Source organism: Heterodontus francisci, chromosome 31 (assembly GCF_036365525.1).
Source record: "Heterodontus francisci isolate sHetFra1 chromosome 31, sHetFra1.hap1, whole genome shotgun sequence".
NCBI lineage: Eukaryota > Metazoa > Chordata > Chondrichthyes > Heterodontiformes > Heterodontidae > Heterodontus > Heterodontus francisci.
Window position 1 is genome coordinate 28,802,020 of NC_090401.1, and position 22,300 is coordinate 28,824,319.

Consider the following 22,300-nt stretch of genomic DNA (forward strand, 5'->3'; position numbering starts at 1 on the left):
ATTAGATTCATTCCTCCCCCCCCCCACCTCCCATGGCATTTCAAAACATTCCTGCACCCCACCCTCCCCCCCCCCCGGAATTTGTTTATTACGAATTTGACTTTCCCCCCACACCCCTCCCCAAAGGTGTCGCGTCATGTTTCCCCGAACGGGAATTCGAAGGCACGGCGTTGTCGACGCCAGAATGAAGACCGGTGCGGCAATTAAGGAGGCGTCGGGACCCTCATTTGGTATTTAAATTAGTTTACATATTTAAATGGGAGTCCCGTTGCCAAGCGGCAGGGCGCCGCCATGAGGCCTCACAGTCGCCGCCGAGATCAACATGGGGCCTGTCACCGTCGCGGTCAATGGTGGGCCTCTGCCATACCGATCTTCATTGTCCCCCACCAACGTTCCTAACGGTGGAGGGGCCTTAAAATCCGGCCCATCAAGTGAATCAGTATCAAACATGATGAGTGCAATTTTCAGTCTTTTTGGTTCATGGCAGAGATAATGTCTGATAACAGTCCACAGTACAGCAGTATAAGCTATTTCAAGATATGTGCACAAAGTGGGCTATAAATCAGGTTACATCATCTCCATACTATCCAAAGTCAAATGGACTAGCAGAATGGATGGTGTGGACAGTAAAGTCACTAAGGAGACCAATCAAGAGATTCAAATAGCAATGCTGCACCTACGAGCAACACCCCTGGATACGGGATTACCATGCCCAGCAGAGATCATGTTTGGAAAGCGAGTCAGGACAACTCTTCCAAGTCATCAGCTGATCAGATAAATTATTGGTAAGACAAGAGAAAATGAAAATCACACATGACAAACATGCAGGCGTGGAGTTGCTTCCTCTGCAGGTAGGACAGAAGGTCAGAGTGATCCATCTGCAAGAGAAGAAAGGGTTCCCTGCGGAAGTGTCAAAGATCTGTAATGAGCCACTGTCATACGAGGTGACCACCCCAAATGGAGCGACGTTGAGGAGGAATAGACGTCAGCTGAGAGAGATATCTAACAGCATCATACCTAACACTCCTGTAGTGTCAAGAACACATTCACATTCTGAGAGTGGAGTTAAGGAAGATGGCTTGTACAACACTCAAGTACAAGATAATTGTCAGTCTAGATCTACGAGTCAAGAGAGAAGAATTGACAATTCCCGATCTCAACAAAATTACGCTGTTACCAGATCAGGTTGAGTCAGCAGACCACCTGTACGTTTCAGAGACACTTGAATAATTAATGTGAGAGTCCATGCATTTGTAGATACTGTTCATAATTATCCTATTTCACTATGTACTTAGCTTACAACTTATATAATCTTTATATTTAAGGAAAGGGGTATGTTGTGATATTGTTTTAATTGTTTTAATACTGATTAACATGCTACTGACAAGGTAAATAGTTTAGTATACATCACAGAAAGTGATGCAAGTTAACATGTGATACAATAGTTGGAGCAGTGTTAGTCAGCAGGTAGCACCTGTATTAAAGAAATCTCCTAGAATCCTGTTTTTCTTCAATAAAGAACCCATCGTTTAGTTTACCAATCATTGTTATAGTGTTTTGTATGTTTGTGTGAAGAGCCCGCAACATAATAGGTTTCTGCTGTTTTCTCATATAAGAAGTGGCAAATAGCAATTAGGAGAGTACCTCACCAAGGGGAAGAATAAATAAGTGAGAGTTTGGGCTGACGTTCCTGTAGATTTTGCCTGAAAAACGATTTCCCTGGGATGGAGAGTGGCATGTTTGGACCTGGAGTAGGTACCGGTGAGGCTATCAATGCAAGTGAGGAAGAAGGCAACTAATGCCCATTTTGCTCTGGCATTGCTAGGCTGATGCCCACTTAGTAGAAGGCCAATGGCAACTATATCTAGCCCTGCTCAGAACAGAGGATCTCAGAAGGAACAGGCTGTAAAAAGATGGAACTGGGAAAAAGGTACATTGCATTTTTATTTAATTAGCAGACCCCATTTTTGGAGTCGAGCAACATTGTGGTGCTGTTTTTAGACAGGAGGTAAAAGGCCTCACTATTCCCATTACTGCAATGCAGCAGCAGGTGGATTTCCTTCACTGTTTCCAGCCACTAGACCCACTCAGGGGTGAGGTTAGCCTGTGCTGGGGTATTGTCTGGACTGTTTAAAAGGCCTGAACCCTGAAATATAGGTGGGTAGAGGTCATTTTCAGGCAGAGTGTACTTTTCATGACGAACGGCCAGCTGAAAATGATTGAGGAGAATCAAACTCAACTTCTTTTTACTGGAATACATATTTTGCAGTCCAGTGTTTTCAGAGACGCCAACAGCAGTCGGTGTTCGACAAGTTAAAAATGGAAGGCGTGCGCATCAGTATTGGTGTGACTTTATATCCATACTCAAGTAGAGGCAGTACTGACTGTTCTCTGCCCTGGTTGATAATGGCTTATAAGTGTAATTGAAATGGCTGATGAAAATGCATGTTTTAAAGCTCTGAAATTCTATTTAGGTTGTTGCCAACTAAACCCAATAAACTCAACTTCACGTGCTGTCATTTTCTATCATGAGGTTTTCAAATTATGAAATGACCTATATTTGCTTTTCAGCACACCATTGCAAACAGCCTGAGACTCCCCCTCATGTGAATGTGGGATCCATCGATTTGCCTTCACTGGGATACACTTTGATATACACGTGTCAGTCTGGCTTCTACCTAACTGGAGGGTCAGAGCATCGGACCTGCAGGCCTGATGGAAGCTGGTCAGGAAAACAGCCTCTCTGTTATGGTAAGTTCTTTACAAGGCCTGTTTACTATATCTGTAGCTTGCATACAAATAGAGATGGAGAATAATGTCTGTAAAGGGGGAACCTCACTATTGGTTGTGCCACTTGATCTAATAAGTAATTATGATTAACATCCGTTTTGATTTGTTTCGGTTTTAAAATATTTTTATCAAAGTGAATGTTAATTTCGTTAAGGGAAGAGGTTTGACTGAAATAGTTACTCTGCGAGGGTGGTAAAATATTGACAGCTAGGATTCAGTTATTGTCACATGTTACTGCAGTGGTTGTGTCACTTGGTGCATTGTTGCAGAGTGCAACAGTGATTATGTCCAGTGATGCCTCAGTGATTGTGTCAAGTAGTGTTGCAATGGTGTATATTAATTCTGTTCCCTCTCACTTTCAGGTGCATTTACTCTCTAACTATTGTCAGGGTAAAATGGTTTGGTTTTGTCCTTATGCCATCAGAGTAATGTAACTATAGCCTAAATCCAGAGTCAGGGCTGAACCCTCTCCCTGGGAGAGGTAGTCTTGCTCTGCCTTACACCAGCCAGATTAGCTCCTGATTATATTTTGCAGCAGCATAACCATAGATGCTTAAGTGTCTTCTTCAACAGGTAATTCCTCAGAATCAATTTCTCATTCGTACTCACTGCTGAAAGAAAAATATTCGAAAAAGGAGAGATTCTTTGAAAAAACTTGATAAAATTCATGATAAACCTTTGTAATTTTGATTGAGTGGTACAAATGATGAGATGCTCTCTTTATAATGTCCTGCTTCTGAATAAATTAAAATGGGGATAAAGCTATCATCATGACTGCCATTTAATGTGGATTTGAATGCTTTTTCATTTCTGAAACATTTGGTTACCATTTGTTGGTTCTAATGGTATGTTTTGTGTTATGTTGGCACCAACAATCAATTAGGATGACAACACACAAAGTAACAATGCAGATTGTCAGTCGTTTTATTTATGAAGTGAAATTTCCTTTGAAAAGTGTCAAGAAATATTTTTGCAGATTACTAGTCCAAGGAGTTGTACGCACAGAAGGTAACTGTGCTGGAGACAGGGTGTGGAGCTGTGGGTCAGTGCAGTGTCCATTCAGTTCTGTGACTGGGTTTGATTCTCGCCAGCAGTGATGAGAGCAAAGTCTTGTCTTAAAGCTGGATGTAAGGGTCCTAAGTGAATTGGGTTTGGACCATTTTGACTCAATAGCTTGAGTTTTCAGCATAAAACAGCCAATAACCCAGCACAAATTAGCTTTAACTGTTACTCTTACTAAGATATGACTACTGGGAATGGCTGAAATCCAAACTACAAATGTCATGGGTGGATTGGCCAGTGAGAAATGAAGGATTTATTTTGTGGGGGTTTAAGGTGAACTAATAATATGGAGGAAAGGAAAATTTACCATCCATTTAACCTGTGTCATATCATCTGGGAGTGCTTAATGATGATATTGGATGCAGAAAGTGAAAAACTGTTGCTGTTTGTGTTATTAACAGAATTTATGGCCCTGAATTCGAAGTTATATGAAATGAGGGAAAAGCCTTTTATTACATCATGCCTGTTCCTTTTACTGACTCTATACAGTTTCCCTTATCAGACACTCTAAATCTTATATAAACATCTGAGGGAAAGTTCTCACAAACTTCTCCCTGGCCCCACCCAACCACCTCCCCCTGCAAGATAGTTCAGTGAAAGACCAGAATGTCTCTTCACACCGACATCTCCATTATCCAAATCTGCCAGTTGTTTTAGACAGATAATATTCCCATGGTCCCAACAGCACTGGAATCACTCTGACTAGTTGCTCTGACTATTTGATCTCTCTTTTCATCTTTGCAACCTTCAATTTCATTCTTACCATATAATTATGCAGCTCTTTTTAGAAGAAGGTAATGGATATGACATTAACTACTTCTGCAAAACTATTTCCACATATTCACACTTCTGTGGGGATGCTTCTAATCTCTTCTCTTGCTTGAGGCTTCTTAATTTTCAACTTGCGTTAACCAGCATTTCTTGTGCACTAATAGTGAATGCAGAACTGGAAATGTAAAAGCATATTAACTTTTCTATTACACTTTAGGAATCTGAAGCTTCATGTTTTAAGAGACTGAAAGAATAGATGCCATTACTGGGACAATTTTCCAACTTCGTGCTCCCAACAGAGAGTCTTGCCCATTGGAAACGCATATTATAAATTGAAGCATGTGTTACTGCACTTGGTTTAATCATGCACGTCATGTCTAAATTGCAGTATGTGCTGTCAAAGACGAGCCTCCATGCTAAGAGCATGTTGGAAAATTACCCCTTCTATGTTCAAAAGTCTGTTTCCTGAACCAAATAAGTAGTGAAATTACTGAAATAAAATAGGCTAGAAAATTAACAAAATTTTCTAAATCTAACTCAATAAATTTCATAAGCTTTCTCTGCATTTCAGTGTGAAATGAAGATGCTGTATAGTGGAAAGAGAATTCATAAATTCTACTGTATTCATAGCTGTACAAATCTCTCATCTGTACCCCCATCCACAGGTCAAATTATGGAAAACTCTTATCATTGTTGTACTTGAGAAGAAGCCATAGGAGAAATAGGAGGGGATGTGTTCAAATAACAGCAATATCTTTGCAGCATGAAATAACCAGAAATGTAGCAAGCTCAGCAAGTTAAGCCTTAGTATCAGAATACAACACAGGGCCACCTCAGAAAAGGATGAGGTTAAAGTTGTCCCTTATTACATTCTGAAGTCATGAATGCCATATTCAGAGATTGTCTTATCAACCATGTCACCTTGAAATGGCTGAATACAAAAAAGATCCCAAGGACTCGGGGTATTAAAAATATATTTGAAGCTGTGCAGAATGTCCTGCATGAGCTGTGCAATAAGATTACATCCCAGTGCTATATTGGTCAGGTTTGATGGGTAGTCAGATAACTGAATGGCTTGACCCTATTGTGAGTTTGCTGATTGCACAGGACGGCATTGATGCAACTAGGCCACTTTTATTTTGAAGCTGCAAAAACTATTAAAACTTTAAACTAAAAATGAATATGGCGTTTGTGCTGCAGGTGACACTGTGCCTGATACCTTCACTTCAGAGAATGGTATCTTTTGGCTTTGCATTTCCTAACCGTATGCATTTTGAATGCAGCTTATCTTGTGTCACATAATTCATGTAATAACAGCGATCCTCAAATCAATATACACATAATGGCTTGCATTCAATTTATCAAAATGAGATTGTCTACAAATCCTATAAATAACCAAGGATACGATCGCAGTTTTTTTTTTAAAGAAGCAGTTCAGTGAATGATTTGCAGAATGTGTACTCTGCATTTGTGGTCCTGCCCAATTTTCCTCTATCCACCATTTTAACACAGCAAGAAGAAAATCTACCCTGTGAACTTAATCTCAGTTTTGAAGAATATCGTCTTAGCTTCCTTTCCTTCCTCCAGTTCCACTGCCCCTTCATCCTCAGCCCTTTACCATACAATACCCTATGTTTCCTCTCTATGGCCGGAATTTTACCGGCATTAAACGTGTCTCTTCGGAGGCGTCCGGATGGTAAAATGAAGCGCGATGACGTCAGGCCGTGTCCCCGGCGTCATTACGCGCAGACATCATTTTACCAACATCGGAAGTCAGGCGTGAGCAAGTCTGCGCTCGCCGCCCGACTACAAGTAGTTGAAAGGTAATTGAGGTGGTTTACAAAGCAATTGACTACAATTTTACGTCTGAGGTCTGATTTAATGTCCGTAAATCGGCTCGTGGGGCGTGTCGGCCATCCGGCAGCTACATGAGGGCGGCAGGCATTGATTCAGGAGGGAGTTGGAAGTACAATTTTCAGTTATACTCTGAAATAATTCTAATGCTATTTGTATATCCTGACAAGGTGTGTGACTTGCAACTAGTGCTAAAGGATTCATCTGAGTGTTCTGCACTGCTGATGGGGACCCATCAACTTTGATTTATGTGGTGAAAGGAAGGAGAACTCGTGAGCCAGTCCTAACTGCTGGAAGCTAATACCTGTGGTCAGAGCATCTGGTGAGTAGAACAGCAATGGGAATTGTTCAATGTGGAGGTGGATCATCAGATGAGGAGGACCTTGCCCCTATGAGGGACAGAAGGACAAATGGGCAGGGGAACGTGCAACAAGCTGACCCAGTGCACCATCGTGATGTGGGAGGGAGAGCAGGTGGCAGAGTCCCTCGGGAGCGAACACATGTCAGGAGACATGCCTACCCAGCAGGAAGGGCATACCAGCCACGTCTGAACTACCTGCAGCTGTCAGATCGCCAGTGCAGAAGAAGACTGCGGCTGTCACAGGAGACTGTCACATCTCTTTGTGAGATGCTGGCAGTGGATGTTTCCTCAAACTGTATCGGTGGCCATCCAATGCCGGTAGCTCTAAAGGTTACAATAGCTCTTAACTTCTATGCGTCTGGCTCGTTCCAAGCCTCAGCAGCAGACTTGTACAGAGTCTCACAAGCAGCAGTGCACCACTGCATCAAGGTTGTGACTGATGCATTGTTCCGACATGCAAACTATTTCATCACATTCAAGACGGACGACACTAGTCAGGCTGAGAGAGCCAGAGGTTTCAGCACTATATCTGGGTTTCCAATGGTACAGGGCGTGATTGACTGTACTCATGTGGCCCTTAGAGCCCCAGCAGGTCAGTCGGGGGCATTCATTAACCGCAAGGGATACCATTCAATGAACGTTCAGCTCGTCTGTGATCATCATAAGAGAATCATGCAGGTGTGTGCACATTACCCTGGGAGTTGTCATGATGCCTTCATTCTCCGAAACTCCCTGGTGCCTGCACTTTTCAACTCTCTAGACGGAATGGAGGGATGGATACTTGGTGTCAGGGGTTATCCTCTGAAGACATGGCTCATGACACCAGTGAGGAAACCAAGGGGTCATGCGGAGGAACGATACAATGAGAGCCATGCGGCCACCAGAGTGACCATCGAACAAACTATAGGCCTGCTTAAGATGAGGTTTAGGTGTCTTGACCGCTCAGGTGAAGCACTACAGTACGCACCTTCAAGGGTTTCAAGAATAATTGTCATCTGCTGTGCCTTGCATAACCTGGCGATTGAAAATGGCACTGTAGGAGGACCAATGTCAGCGCGATGTGTCGTCAGATGATGATGATGTTTCTGATGATGAAGCTGGACATCACTCACTTGATGGTCATGGAGAGGAAGCTGAATGTAATTTGGCTCTAACTGCTCGAGAGACCAGGGAGTCTTTAATAGGCAGACGTTTCCATTGAGAGTCTGTAAATTTTCACACAATTGGGATTACCGTATGACAAGACAAATTGTGAGGCTCTGAAAGGGCAAATTCCCCTTCATGGGGAGAGAGAATGCGACGATGCAATCCTTCACATCATGAGGAACGCAACCCAAGTGTGAGACCTCACATGTTGAACTACTTTTGTTGAGCAACGATGTTGGATTTGACTTGAGGAAAGCCATGACAAAATCTCAGAGAACCCGATTTTATTAGAATATTTTGTAACACATTCAAATAAAAAACCTTTCAATTCACCTTGTGAACCGGTAGTGATGTTAAAGTGATTTCTTAAATCTTTTCCGAGTGCTCTTTCGGGTGCATGATCCCTCGCCACCAGACACACCAGAGGCAGGTGGCTGAACTGTTTGCTGCCCTGCTTGTGATGACTTTGGCAGATGTCCTCTGCTTGCTTGTGACCGTGAGGGCCCCAGCATCTCAGGGTTCTCCTGAGAAATCTCATGAGCACCCTGTAACACCCTGGGATTTCGCTGATCATATGTCCCTGGCAGAGAGAGCAAGGAGCTGCAGGATGCATCAGAGGCGCCCTGAGAGGAGCTCCCATATGCGATCTGCTGCCCCTGTGCCCTCATGAGGCTTGGACGATCCTCAATGGTGACATCAGAGGGATGAGCGGCCTCGACCTGGCGCCAGCACATCAGATTCTGCTCTCTGGTGCTCTGGTCCAGGGAGGACACAATCGATCTGAAGTGCATCCAGAACTGGCCCCTCCACTGTAGCCAGATGGAGGAAGCCAGATGTTCAATTGCCTGAGAGCGAGCAGAACTCATACTCTGGATGGATGTAGCCAGAGTTTGATTAATTCCGCGCATTGTCTCAGGCAGCTCCGCCAGATTTCCAAGGAGCGCTTGCTGCACCTACAACATCTCCCGCCGAATGGATGTTCTCAAAGGCATGTCATCAGCTTGCTGCTCTGCACTGGCCTGGTCTCCCACACTCCTCCGACTGTGTGAGGCATCAGCCAATTCTGGCTCCGGTGGCTGGCCCAGCACCTGTGCTGTGCTCACACCTGGATGTGAAATCGATTCCACGGACACGCAAATCCCAACCAAGGTGGCTGTATCTGCGCTGGTGCTTGGTGCATCGCGAGTATGTGATGGTGCGCCCTCCTCAACCTCAGAGGTGGATGGTAGTACAATGGAGACGCTTCCTGTTCCATGCTGTTGGTCACCTGCTGGGAAAATCATATTGATCAGTTTGATCAGAAAGCCAGAGTTGAGCACATGTATTTGAGTCCATTATGGTCACATCAGTGTGATGTGACATTTGAGGGCAAAATTAAGTTCATTAGTCAATCACAACATTGGCCCACCAACTCTCCCCCACCCTGCCTCCTCCCCCCCGAAAAGCACTCATACACCACTTTCCGGATCACTCACTCTCATGGCCATGTCCACTGGCCTCACCATCTGCTACGGCTTGTCCTCCTTCCTCCCCTGCTATCATCAATGCGTCCTCCTCCATCCCACCACCTGTCCGGGACCTCTCTCAAGCGTTGTGTGCCCTCTTTTCCTAATTAAAGAAAACAAATTAGTTCAAATATTTTTGTGGGCATGTCACACAATCACCCAAATGGGTTGATGTGGCATTTAACTGCTGTGCCATTGCTGAGCGTGCCCTCATCAATCCCTCCTCAACATTCATCTCACATATGCCCATCTTGCATCCCAATGCAAGAAGGCAGCCAGGCAATGATCACACAGGGGTTCCACATTGCATCATGAATACAAATACACCCTCCCTTGACAAAATAACGATTAGATGAATGAGGAATGTCCCTTACCCGGGCAGAGCGAAGCAGGTCATTGAGCCGCTTGCGGCACTGTAGCCATGTGCGCCTAACGACGCCACGGCTGCTGACCTCCTCCGTGACCTCCAGCCAGGTCCTCTTTGTCACTTTGGATGGTCGCCTTCTACCATCTGCGTTGAACTGGATCTCACGCCTCTCCTCAACTGCCTGAAGGAGGACCTGTAGTGATGCATCTGAAAAACGGGGGGCTGAGCGAGTGCTTATCCCCTCCATGACTTCCTCCACCTGTCTTAAAATCTCTAAGTCCTTCTGCCCTAACAAAAGTGCAGCCTCTCAGTGAACCACAATTAATACAGCAGATTTACAAACAATGAATGACTACCTGGTCAATTTCATTGAACTAAACCTTTTTCAAGGGCTTACGTCAGACATTCCCAGATGTGGCCCCGCCCCCAATGATGTATATCTTCCCGCCCGCGCGAGCTGATTCAGGTCTCAGTTACGCCGCGGGGCCGCTAATTGGCTGCCCCGCGCATGATGCCGGTGGACAGGAGTCGCAGCGCGGGATCGGAGGCCGCATCCGTTTGAGTTCCACCCATACCAGAGCCAGCGATTAAGGTGAAATTCCGGCCACAGTCTCTGCTCAGTTTGTATCAGATTAAATTAATTTCCAATATCAGACCTACCACTTCCTCTCTCAATTATATCCTGACCTAATCCTTACCATATATCCAACCACTGTGACCAAAATAAGCTGATACTGGCAACATTACCCTTCCCTTGAGTACTGAGTTTGCTTCAAAAACTACCCTCTGCTCTTCTGTTGCCATGAAGTGAAAGTTGGAGCTCCAACTTCCATTTCTCAAGTCATCGAATTTGACATTGCAACCCAGGGAAACCTGCAACTTGGTGAAATCTGTGCATCCTGTCCACAGGAAAAATGTTGAAGGTGTTGACCCTAGAAAGGATAGCAATTGCCAGTTGCTTGATCCAGGTATGCACTACAGATGTCACTTGTAGTGGTTTGGACAGATTCCATAATATGAAAGCTTCATGCTATGATAAAGAAAGAACTTGTATCTATATAGCAATTTTCATGATCTCAAGACATCCCAAAGTGCTTCACAATCAATGAAGTAATTTTGAAGTGTAGTCACTGTTATAATGTAGACAAACAAAGCAACCAATTTGTGCAGAGCAAGTACCCACAAACAACAATGAGTTAAATGACCAGAAGTATTCTTTAGTGATGTTGGTTGAGGGATAAATGTTGGCCAAGACACAGCAGAACTCCCCTGCTCTTCAGATAGTGCTGCGACATATATTAAGTCCACAATTGGCATTTCTAACAATGCAGCACTGCTGCATTTTGCCACAGGAGTGGCAACCTGTGTTAAAGTCTCTGCAATAGGCATTGAACCTTTTGGTTTTAAAGCCAAATGTGCTGCCACTCAGCCAAGGCTGTCACCTAGGCAGAATTCACCTTTACAGTTTTAAGCCTGTCTTATGAAGCAGAAGTGGTAATCAATTTTTCAGGTATATGCGCATGATGGGGCTATATATGCATGTGATAGTGTAGTGACCGATGTGGCTAGAATGCCTCGGAACTCATTGCACCACGTTTGTCTCACTCCTTTCCAAAATGAACACTACTTTATCTTAATTATATAGTGCATTCAGAATCTCCAAAGGAATACCCATCTTTAATGATGGGGAAACTGCAAAATGGAGGACTACCCAACAAAACCAACTAATACATGTAATCAAATGTAACCCCCAGGATATCCCTGTGCACATTGGGCAAGGCTGCAATGTCGGCAGAGCCTCGCTAAAAGATGCAATACTTGGTATTGTTAAGATCCATTAGGAATTGTTGTAATGACTACCGTGGGAGGAATGCACTGTCTTTTCTAGTTCCACTTCTCCACAGGTCACAACATATATATTTTAAATGCTTACCCAGTTATCGATATGGCCAATTGTATACTCTACTCTTTCTCCCAGAATAAAATACACCAACCAGGTTTCTTTAATAAACAACAAAATTATCAGTTTATTATAAAACAAAACTTATTCAGTACCAAAGCAAAGCATTAACACACAAATTGAAATCTAAAGTTCCCTTTTTAAATACCCACCACACACACACACAAACGTACTCACATACACTGGTTAAAGAGGAAAAAAAGACATTTTCTCTGCAGAACACTTTTACAAGAATATGACAAAAAAAGAATGCTTTGGCCTGATACTTGTTAATTCTTGAAGAAAGCGGATGAAATATGTTGTGTCCGAAAATGGCATACAGTCTGGTGCCCGAGAACACATAGATGGGTCACTGGGATCTTTTATAGAGCAGTTCTTTTCAGGTGGCATTGAGAATTAATCTTGCAGGCTTTCTAGGAGAAATGCAGCATCAGGGGTTTCAGATATCACACTCGATATGCAGGGCTTCACAGAGATAGAAGGAAGGAGGTGAGCTGGGTACTTCTCTCTCAAACACAACCAGAAACTCAAAACAATATCTCAAAAGCGACCTCCTGACTATCATAAATCATGACATGACACTTCTCTGTAAACATCTCCCCCAAGTCACCAAAGTTTCTGTTAATTATTGAGCTTAAGGCATGTGATATCCAGTAAATGTTTGTTTTCAAGCAAGACCTCTCTGTGACCCTTGTAAAAAAAAACATCCAGGGAGTCTTTTCAGTTTTCCCAAATAAGTCAATGTCCATAATTCTAAAATACAAATCCTCAAAAAAATATTTTTTAAAAGCACTTTCATAACACTCTTAACTTTTAAAAAGAGAAAGTCGAATTCCCCATTATTACTGAAAGATTTGCACCAAAGAATTAAACAAAAAAACTTTACTGTGCAAGAGTTAAACAAAGCAAAACACTAATAACTGAATAATATAATTTGGAAACACATATTTTAAACTTTAAATTGTAGCAGAACATGAAGATAAATACTTTAAACTCTAAATATCAACAGAACACTCCTGTTTGACTATTACCTCCACCCTAAGAGTTCCCCTATGTGTCACAGGATCTTGGCAGCTTGGTCACTTTTCCTGGGTCCAACCCAAAGTGTTACCACCGATCTTAGGAATGCTTTTCGCTTTTCCTTAATTTGCCAACTGTCGTCCGAGGTATGAGATTTCCTGGGAATTTTCCTGCTGGCATCCACAAGGCAATCCTCCAGTTCTCTTCCAATACCTCCCGAATCTGGACTTCCCTGCTTGGCCACGGGACTGTCTCAAAATAGAAACACCATTGGTTCCTGGTGGCCTCTTTGCTCCTGATCCCAGCTGCTTTCAAAGCCAACAACTTTCCAAAAGCCAACTGCTTGTCTATCAGCAAACACATCAACAGGCACCCCCTGCATCATTTATCTCCATAGCAGAGTGGTACCTATAGGATGTCCCAGATAGCAATTTAAACTAATTATTTACAACTCCAAATCTTCTCTTTGTTTTGGGAAATGATGTAAATAATTTAAACCCCTAATTGCAGCAGCTGCAGATAGACGGTCTCCATCAAGATGTTCAGAGAGGGCCCCATTGTTTAGGGTCTTCACACAATAAACATGGACCACCCTTTGATTTCTAACCACCCTAGGTTTGTGTGCCAGCTTCTCAAACCAAGCTTTCATTTGTTTTGCAATAAAAAAAATTAAATTCCCAAATTAAAAGTTACCTTAGAAAATTAATACAAAAGATGAACCAGGTAATCATAACAGTATTGGAACCAATTTAATGTTACTTTAATATTTAAATGAGGCTGTTTGTGGAGCCAGAGCTTCTCAAAATTGAGATTATTATCTGTTGCTCAGATATTTGCTTTCTTCTATCAGAAATTGATATGGAAATATGTGGTTAGTACAAATAAGGCACTGACGTCCATTCACAACTCTTTGGACTGGATTTTATGGGCTCCCCTGAGGCGGGGTCGGAGGTGGGGGTTCAGAGGGCTCGTTGCCACCCCATTCTCGAGATTTTGCAGAGGGCAGGATAGGGCAACGAAAGCCTTCCTGCCCAGAGGCCAATTGATGCCCCTGTGGCCTATTAACAGCCATTTAAGGGCCTCTTCCCGCTGCCGCTGGGATCTCACCAGCAGCATGGGGTGGCTCCGTCACGCAGGGAGGGCACCTTGCGGGCTTGTGGGGGGGAGGTTTCTCCTCCATGAGCAATCTGTGGCCCACGGAGGATCCCTCACTGGCAAAACCTCCACCTCCCTGGACAGCCCTCCCCCTGGACTTCACACCCACCCAGCCCACACCCCTCTCCCTCATTGGGGGCCTTGATTACTTCGCTTTTTTGTCTGCCTCCATTGACCAGGCAGTCATTCCGAATGCCGCCCGCCCCCAGGAAACTTCCCCTATGGTGGGAATGCGCCAGGGAGCCATCAATGCTCATTTTACAAGTAGAAATGCTAGTGATGGTCATGATTCCATATGTCCTTATTATGTTATTATGTGGTATCATTAGGATAGTTTCCAGCTTACAGTCTATAAGTAACTTCCGGCTTCTCAAATCCAATCAGTGATATAATCACATTGAAAGGAGCTGTATTTTTTTTTAATTCCTTCATAGGATGTGGGCGTCACTGGCTAGGCCAGCATTTATTGCCCATCCCTAATTGCCCTACTGCCAAAGCAGTAATCTCAGAATTGCTCCCAATGCCACGTGCTGGTGAGCATAGGAATAGGAGAAATGGTGCAGGAGGGAGGGCATCAGATTTCTGAGGCATTTGGATCTGTCCTGGGGTAGGTAGGACCTATATAAGATGGACTGGTTGCACCTTACCAGGATGGGGACTAACATCCTCAGAGGGAGATTTGCTCATGCTGTTGGGGAGGAGTTAACCGAAATTGTCAGGGGGTTGGGAACCTAAGAGGGAGCACAGATTGGAGGGAAGCAAAACTGCTAACAGGAAGTAGAGAAATAGTCAGCGAAATTGGAAGGCAGACAAGACAAAGGCAAACATCAAATAGGATCGTAATGCAGAATAATGTTAAGACAAAGTTAAGAGAACTCTATCTGAATGCACACAACATTCGCAACAAGGTAGATGATTGGAGGCACATGTAGAGGTAAATGGATATGATTTAATTGCCATTACAGCGACGTAGTTACAGGGTGACCAGGACTGAGAACTGAATATTCCGGGATATTTGTCATTTAGGAAGGATAGGCGGAGGGGAAAAGGAGGTGGGGTCATGATGTTAATAAGGGACGAGATCAGTACATTAGTGAGAGAGGATCTTAGATCAAAGGAGCAAGATGTAGAATCAGTTTGGGTGGAGCTCAGAAGCAGCAAGGGGCAGCAAACATTGGTGGGAGTTGTTTATAGGCCACCAATCAGTAGTGGGAATGTTGGGCATGGTAAAAATCAGGAAATTAGAACTGCGTGTAGCATGGGCAATGCAGTAATAGTGGGCAACTTCAATTTGCATATAGACAGGGCAAACCTAATTAGCACTAATGCTGTGGAGGATGAATTCCTGGAGTGTGTACAAGATGGGTTTCTGGAGCAGTATGTTGAAGAACCAACAAGGGATGGGGCTATTTTAAATTTGGTATTATATAATGAGAAAGGGCAAATTAATAACCTTGCTGTAAAGAAGCTATTAGGAAATAATGACCACAATATGATAGAATTCTACATTAAGTTTGAAAGAGATCTAGTTTATTCTGAAACTAGGGTCTTAAATCTGAACAAAGAAAACTATGAGGGTATGAGGGGCAAGTTGGCTATGGTGGATTGGGATAATACATTTAAAAGATTTGATGGTAGACAGGCAATGGCTAGTATTTAAAGAAATATTACACAATTTACAACAAATATACATTCCTCTAAGACGCAAAAGCCAACAGGAAAGGTGAATCAACCATGGCTAACAAAAGAAGGTAAAGATTGCATTAGATCAAGGGAAGTGACTTCTAAGGTCGCCAGTAAAAGTGGCAAGCCAGAGGACTGGGAGCAATTTAGAGTCCAACAAAGAAGGACCAAGAAACTGATGAAGAAAGGGAAAAGAGATCATGAATGCAAGCTAGCTAGAAACATAAAGGTGGACTGTCAAAGCTTCTTTCGGCATGTGAAAAGGAAATGATTCGCAAGGACGAATGTGGATCCATTGCAGGCAGAGACAAGAGAGTCTGTGGTGGAGAATGAGGAATGGCGAAGAGACTAAACAATTACTTTGTGTCTGTCTTCATGGAGGAAGACACAGAAAATCTCCCAGAAATACTAGAGAATCAAGGCACTGGTAAAAATGAGGAACTGAAAGTAACTAGTATCAATAAAGAGGTAGTACTCGAAAAATGAATTGGATTGAAAGTTGCTAAATCCCCTGGACCAGAGGAGCTACATCCCAGACTATTGAACGAGGTGGCTATAGAGATAATGAATGCATTGGTGGTTATCTTTCAAAATTCTATAGATTCTGGAAGGGTTCCTGCAGACTGGAAAGTAGAAAATGCAACCCCACTATTTAAGAAGGGAGCGAGAGAGAAAATGGAGAACTACAGAGGTGTTAGTTTGACATCAGTAGTAGGGAAAATGTTAGAATCTATTATAAAGGTTGAGATAACTGGACACTTGGAAAATAATGATATGATTGGGCAGAGTCAACATGGATTTGTGAAAGGGAATTCATGTTTGACAAACTGTTGGAGTTTTTTGAGGATGTTACTTGTAGCATAGATAAAGGAGAACCAGTGGATGTGGTGTATTTGGATTTTCAGAAGGCTTTTGATAAGGTCTCACATAGGAGGTTAGTGAACAAAATTAGAACACATGGGATTGGGGGTAATATATTGCAATGGATTGAGAATTGGTTAACAGACAGAAAGCAAAGAGTAGGAATAAATGGGTCATTGTCAGGACGAGGTACAAGTATCAGTGTTTGGGCCACAGCTGTTTACATTCTATATAAATGATTTAGATATGGGAACCAAATGTGATATTTCCAAATTTGCTGATGACACAGAACTGGGAGGGAATGTAACTTGTGAGGAGGATGCAAGGAGACTTCAGGGGGATTTGGACAGGCTAAGTGAATGGGCAAGAACATGGCAGATGGATATCATGTGAATAAGTGTGAAGTGATCCACTTTGGTAGAAAAAACAGAAAGGCAGAGTATTTCTTAAATGGTGAGAGGTTGGGAAGTGTTGATGTCCAAAGAGACCTGAGTGGTCTTGTCATGAATCACTAAAAGCTAGTATACGGGTGCAGCAAACAATTAAGAAGGCAAATGGTAAGTTGGCCTTCACTGCAAGGGGACTTGACTACAGGAGTAAAGATGTATTGATTCAGTTGTATAAAGCCTTGGTGAGACCACAGTTCTGAGACCACTGTGTACAGTTCTGGTCTCCTTAAGGAAGGATATACTTGCCATAGAGGGTGTGCAATGAAGGTTCACCAGACTAATCCCTTGGATGGCAGGATTGTCTAATGAGGAGAGATTGCAGAAACTGGGCCTGTATTCTCTAGAGTTTTGAAAAATGAGGGGTGATCTCATTGAAACTTAAAAAATTCTTACAGGGCATGACAGAGAAGATGCGGATAGGATGTTTTCTCTGGTAGTGAGTCTCGAACAAGGAAGTACAGTCTCAGAATAAGGGGCAGGCCATTTAAGACTGAGATGAGGAATTTCTTAACACAGAGGGTGGTGAATCTATGGAATTCTCTACCCCAGAGGGTTGTGGAACCTCAATCATTGAGCATGTTCAAAACAGAAATCGATAGATTTTTGGATACTCATGACAACAAGGGATATGGGGTTAGTGGGGTAAAATGGCATAGAGGTAGATGATCAGCCATGATCTGTTTGAATGGCAGAGCAGGCTCGATGGGCCGCATGGCCTATTCTTGCTCCCATTTCCTATGATATGAAGGTGGTGGTGAGCTGCCTTCTTGAACCACTGCAGTCCATCTGGTGTAGGTACACCCACAGTGCTGTTCGGATGGTGTGTGACTTGGAGGGGAACTTGCAGGCTGTGGTCTTCCCATGCATTTGCTGTCCTTGCCCTTCTAGGTGCTGGAGGTCGCAGGTTTGGAAGGTGCTGTCTAAGGAACCATGGTGAATTGCTGCATTGCATCTTGTAGATGGCACTGTGCGTCGGTAGTGAAGGTTGAAGGTGGTGGGCGGGGTGCCAGTCAAGTGGGCTGCATTGTTCTGGATATTGTCGAGCTTCTTGTGTGTTGTTGGAACTGCACTAATCCAGGCAAGTTGAGAGTATTCCGTCACTTTCCTGACTTGTGCCTTGTAGATGGTGGACAGGCACTGGGGAGTCAGGAGGTAAGTTACTCACTGCAGAATGCCTAGCCTCTGACCTGCTCTTGTAGCCACAGTATTTATGTGGCTGGTCCAGTTCAGTTGTGGCCAATGGTAACCCCCAGGATGTTGATAGACCTAGCAATTGAACAAATCAGTATACTATAGATCAGCCTGCAGCAATTTGCTGTCAGTATTCTCTCTACGGAGGATGGACCTTGAAGTTTATGACATCCTCATAAGCTTTGAAATGAATTAGTCATTGGTAGACTCATTGCCAGCTGTCTTGTCTATTACAGCCTGTGTTCTACTTTCACCCTGGGTTATTACTGTTGTTAACTATAACTTGTCTTATTGGATTTGTTTAGCAGACACAAGGCCTAGTGGGAGACCAATTGGAACAGTCGAGGAAATACCAAGTACCAAACTTCCAGGTGGGTTCATAACTGTGATGCAAACTAGAACTTTAAAGCTTTCAAAGACCTTGTTCAGGTGAAGAAGGACAGCTTATAATTCTATTTTTGTCCTTGTTGCAGTTCCAGCCAATGTCTTTGCTCAAAATTCCCTCTGGAAAGGTTCTTATGAGTATCTCGGGAAGAGGCAGCCAGTCATGTTAACAATTAACAGTTTTAATCTGTCAACCAGTCAAGTCAAGGCGACTCTTCTAGATCAGAGTGGCGTGGAGCTTAGATTGACAGGTGAGTGATGTATAGATACTGATGGATGTACAGTTAACTTCATATGTTTGACAGGAAGCAATATTTACAGCACTGGGAGATTGTGTAACAAAGTTGTACATCTAATTCTTTATAAACACAGGAAGCTTCCACAAGATAGCTCTGATGGGATGTAATGGGCAGGATTTTTAGTCCCCAGTGGGGCAAGAATGGAAGTGGGCAGGCACTGAAATTTATGCTGCTGGCCGGCGTGCTGATTTGTCAGCACCATCCCACCCCACGGGCCATTCACCTGGAGGCGGGATGAGGGGCGGCAGGGATACTCACCCGCAAGCAATTGTTAAAGTCCACTTAAGGCCTATTGTCAGCGGCCAACTGGAATTGTCCAGTTGGCCTCTGAGCCTCCGAGGCATCGGGGACAAGACCAGCTGGCTGGAGGCGGAAGACCGGGGGCCCTCCACCATCCACAATAGTAGCCTGGCTGGCTGAGTCTGTTTTGTATTTAAGAGTTTAAAAGGTTGGAGAGAGGGCTCCTCCATCTTGAGATGCCCTCGCATTCTCTCTTACCTGCAACGGCAGACTGCAGCTTCTTATGAGCTGGAGGGCCTCCTTCTGGCCCGCCAGCTTCGAGAGCTCATCTGCTGTCTTTAATTGGACACCGAGCTCGCCCTTTGGACGCTAACTGCCCATTTCGGGGAAAATCACTGAGGGGCGACTGTTCCCCACACAGTGCAGGTTTGTGAAACCCATTTGACCCCAACGTCGGAGTCCCAACCCAAAATCCTGGCCCAAGTAATTCAGTCATAACTGCACACTCTAAAGCAGGGGAATTTTTTTTTTATATATTCCTTCACGGGATGTGGGTGTCGCTGGCTAGGCCAACCTTTATTGCACATCCCTAATTGCCCTTTGAGAAGGAGCTTGTGAGCTGACTTCTTGAACCGCTGCAGTCCATGTGGGTCTTTCATTCCAGTAAAGTCTAGAAGTTCCATTTGTTATCAGTTGGAAAAGACATTTAATTTTGAGGTAAGTGATGACAATTTCGCTTTATTCAGAATTTATTTTCAAGTTCAGGTGTAGTTTTTCAAAATACGTGTACTTGCAGAGTTAAAGTAGAATTTAAACTCTGGGCTGGATTTTAAGAGACCGCTGACGAGAGCTCGAAAATTGAGGCCCGTCCATGTGGGCTGTATGCCAAAGAGCCGCCACGATCTCCTGCACACCGGTTCATTTAATTCGCCGTGGCAGCCTGCTCCCCACCCCCTGAATCACGTGGAGGGGGCGGGCTGTCCATCCTCGGCAATGGCAGCAGCTGCCTGTGCGCAGGCGCTGGTGCTGGCGCCATTTTTAAAGGACAGCCGGCCCTGCCGACTCATTTAACTTTTTAAGGAAGTGTGCCGCCAAAAATTATACAATAAATTTATAACGCCCCTTTCCCACAACCCAATAACATTTACATTAATTATTTGCCCCTCCCCCCCCCCCAAAACACTTACCTTTTAAATGTGACCTTCTCCCCACACCACCCCTCCAAGACTGCCCAAAGTTTAGAGTTCACCCCTTCCCACCATCCCCGACACCCATTAAGTCTATTTGACCCCCAACTCCACACCCCGCATTGAAAGTATTAACTCTCCCCGCCCCCCCCAACCAGTATCGGGCAGCCTTTCCCCGGACAGGGAATTGAAGGCGCATGTATGCTGGCCATCACGGCGGGCCCAGAAGATTGAAGGCAAGTCCATTTAAATGTATTCATTTTATTAATTTAAATATTTTAATTCAGGCCCCATTGTCCAGCGGCAAGCAGGCCGCCACGGAGCCTCGCCATTGCTGGATCAGTCCGGGCTTTCCCAGCGTCGAGGTCCGTGACGGGCCTCTTCCGAACCCATCTTCACGCACCCCCCACCACTGATCATGACATGGCGGGGGGGGAACAAGAAGATCCAACCCTCTGTATCTAAATGGTCATCCACAGAATGAATGGCAGTTTACACCCGTTACTCACCACAAATCTCAAGAGTTTGGCTTTGTGTATCTCCTGGTATTTAGCTCAAGCAGAAGCCATGTGAGTAGGTTGGTGTCCTGCTGTCTCATGTTTCCACTCAAGTGATAAAAAGGGAATACCATAAAATCAATGTTAACATAAGGAGACAGAGGAAACTGTTCCTGTGTACTGGTCTTCACATCTTATCCTCAGGGTAAATGTGGACAATGTATCTGTTTACAACGTCAGCATTTCTATGTCGACGTACTAAAATATTAATTGTAATGTGGGTCTCATTGTGTGTATGCACTGTTTTTTGAGCATAGAATGGGTCACTGGGCACATAAACTAGAAGTCAATGGAAAAGAAAATTGAGTGCAGCTATGATCATGTTTCATGTTGTCAGCAAAGACCAATTTTGCCTCATTAACCCCTGCAATTTTAAAAAATAGAATATTGATTCTATGTATATTTGCTCCCAGCACTGAGCCTCACCCACTGGAAGAGCATATTGGGAAACCGCAGCTCAATTTTTCATTCATTTTCAAACTGAGATATGCTCCCACCAACTGGGAGCACTGAATCACAGAATCTCCCCCATAATATACATTGATCAGACAGTCCAGAATCTCCTGTGCAGTGATAATTAATTTTAGTCTTCTACACAATTTTTCTCATGATCTCAAGCCCTAGAACTACTTAGCACCCTTCGGTTTTCACTCCTACAATCTCCAGGCTTCTACATTCCAAGCTTGACATCACTTAGTCATTATTTTCCAATGTACCCCATCTTCTCTAGCATTCTTTTCAAGCCTAGTGCCATCTTGCACAGTGGACCATGGATTTCTACTTTAGCTTTTTCATTTAAAAAACAGCACGTGTGACTAATCCCACCCCATGTTCACAGCATACGAACAGTTTCAAGTGTGATAATGATAAACTGAATTAGTAAATAACTCTAATCTCATTGCGAATGCGATAACACCTTTCAGGTTTCTACAAAAAGGAAGAACATCACCTTCTTCTTGAACTTTCTACTATCCGTGGTCCTGTTGAAATGTTTGTGCACAAATTTAAGAATGACAACCTAGCTCTGGATGGATATGTAAGTAGTGATAGCACGTCTTGCTTTTTTCAGTTTCCAAATGTCACAGTTAAAATATTGCAGCAAAGCAGATTAAGTGCTTGAGACATTTTGGACAGAAAAATAGGAAAGTGTCATTCACTCTGGAAAGTAATGGTGCTGAGTGTCTGCACTGTGTAAGCACTTCTGGCCTGGGAAAATTGAACACTTGGAATATAAAAGTGACACTTTAATTCAGACTTGAAACTTAAATGCATATAAATGTATTTGATATTTCAGTGGAAATTCTTACTGAACCATCTTATAGGAAATCTTACTCCAAATCAGTAAAGGTTATAACAATTGTTTTTATTAGCAGTAAGTACATTCAGGTAAATCTGAACTCATCACAAAACACAGCCCTTTAGTGACTGGAAAATTGTCTGGACAAAATTCTTTTTGTG

At 43.6% G+C, this 22,300-nt stretch overlaps 2 protein-coding genes across 2 annotated transcripts in view; both read left to right on the top strand.

The window, feature by feature from the left end:
- The window catches only part of csmd2 (CUB and Sushi multiple domains 2), a 2,056,060-nt gene that overhangs the window by 2,002,854 nt on the left and 30,906 nt on the right, over positions 1-22,300 (top strand). Inside the window, exons 64-67 of the mRNA XM_068011193.1 lie at positions 2,572-2,751; positions 18,481-18,546; positions 18,649-18,810; positions 21,766-21,878. Coding sequence (XP_067867294.1) covers positions 2,572-2,751; positions 18,481-18,546; positions 18,649-18,810; positions 21,766-21,878 — 521 coding nt within the window. The remainder of the gene's footprint in view (positions 1-2,571; positions 2,752-18,480; positions 18,547-18,648; positions 18,811-21,765; positions 21,879-22,300) is intronic.
- Positions 5,504-7,912, top strand: LOC137346929 (putative nuclease HARBI1). Its single transcript, XM_068010883.1, has 3 exons — positions 5,504-5,668; positions 6,211-6,446; positions 6,985-7,912. The coding sequence occupies exons 1-3, from the start codon at positions 5,504-5,506 to the stop codon at positions 7,910-7,912; spliced, it is 1,329 nt and encodes a 442-aa protein (XP_067866984.1).

What these genes read in the sequence shown, in the direction of transcription:
- LOC137346929 (XM_068010883.1), top strand. Translation starts at nt 5,504, where the DNA reads ATGAATGCCATATTCAGAGATTGTCTTATCAACCATGTCACCTTGAAA. An exon ending in CCCAGTGCTATATTGGTCAG is followed by an intron (nt 5,669 to 6,210) that starts GTTTGATGGGTA and finishes TCCTTCCTCCAG; the next exon opens with TTCCACTGCCCCTTCATCCT. An exon ending in CGACTACAAGTAGTTGAAAG is followed by an intron (nt 6,447 to 6,984) that starts GTAATTGAGGTG and finishes AACACATGTCAG; the next exon opens with GAGACATGCCTACCCAGCAG.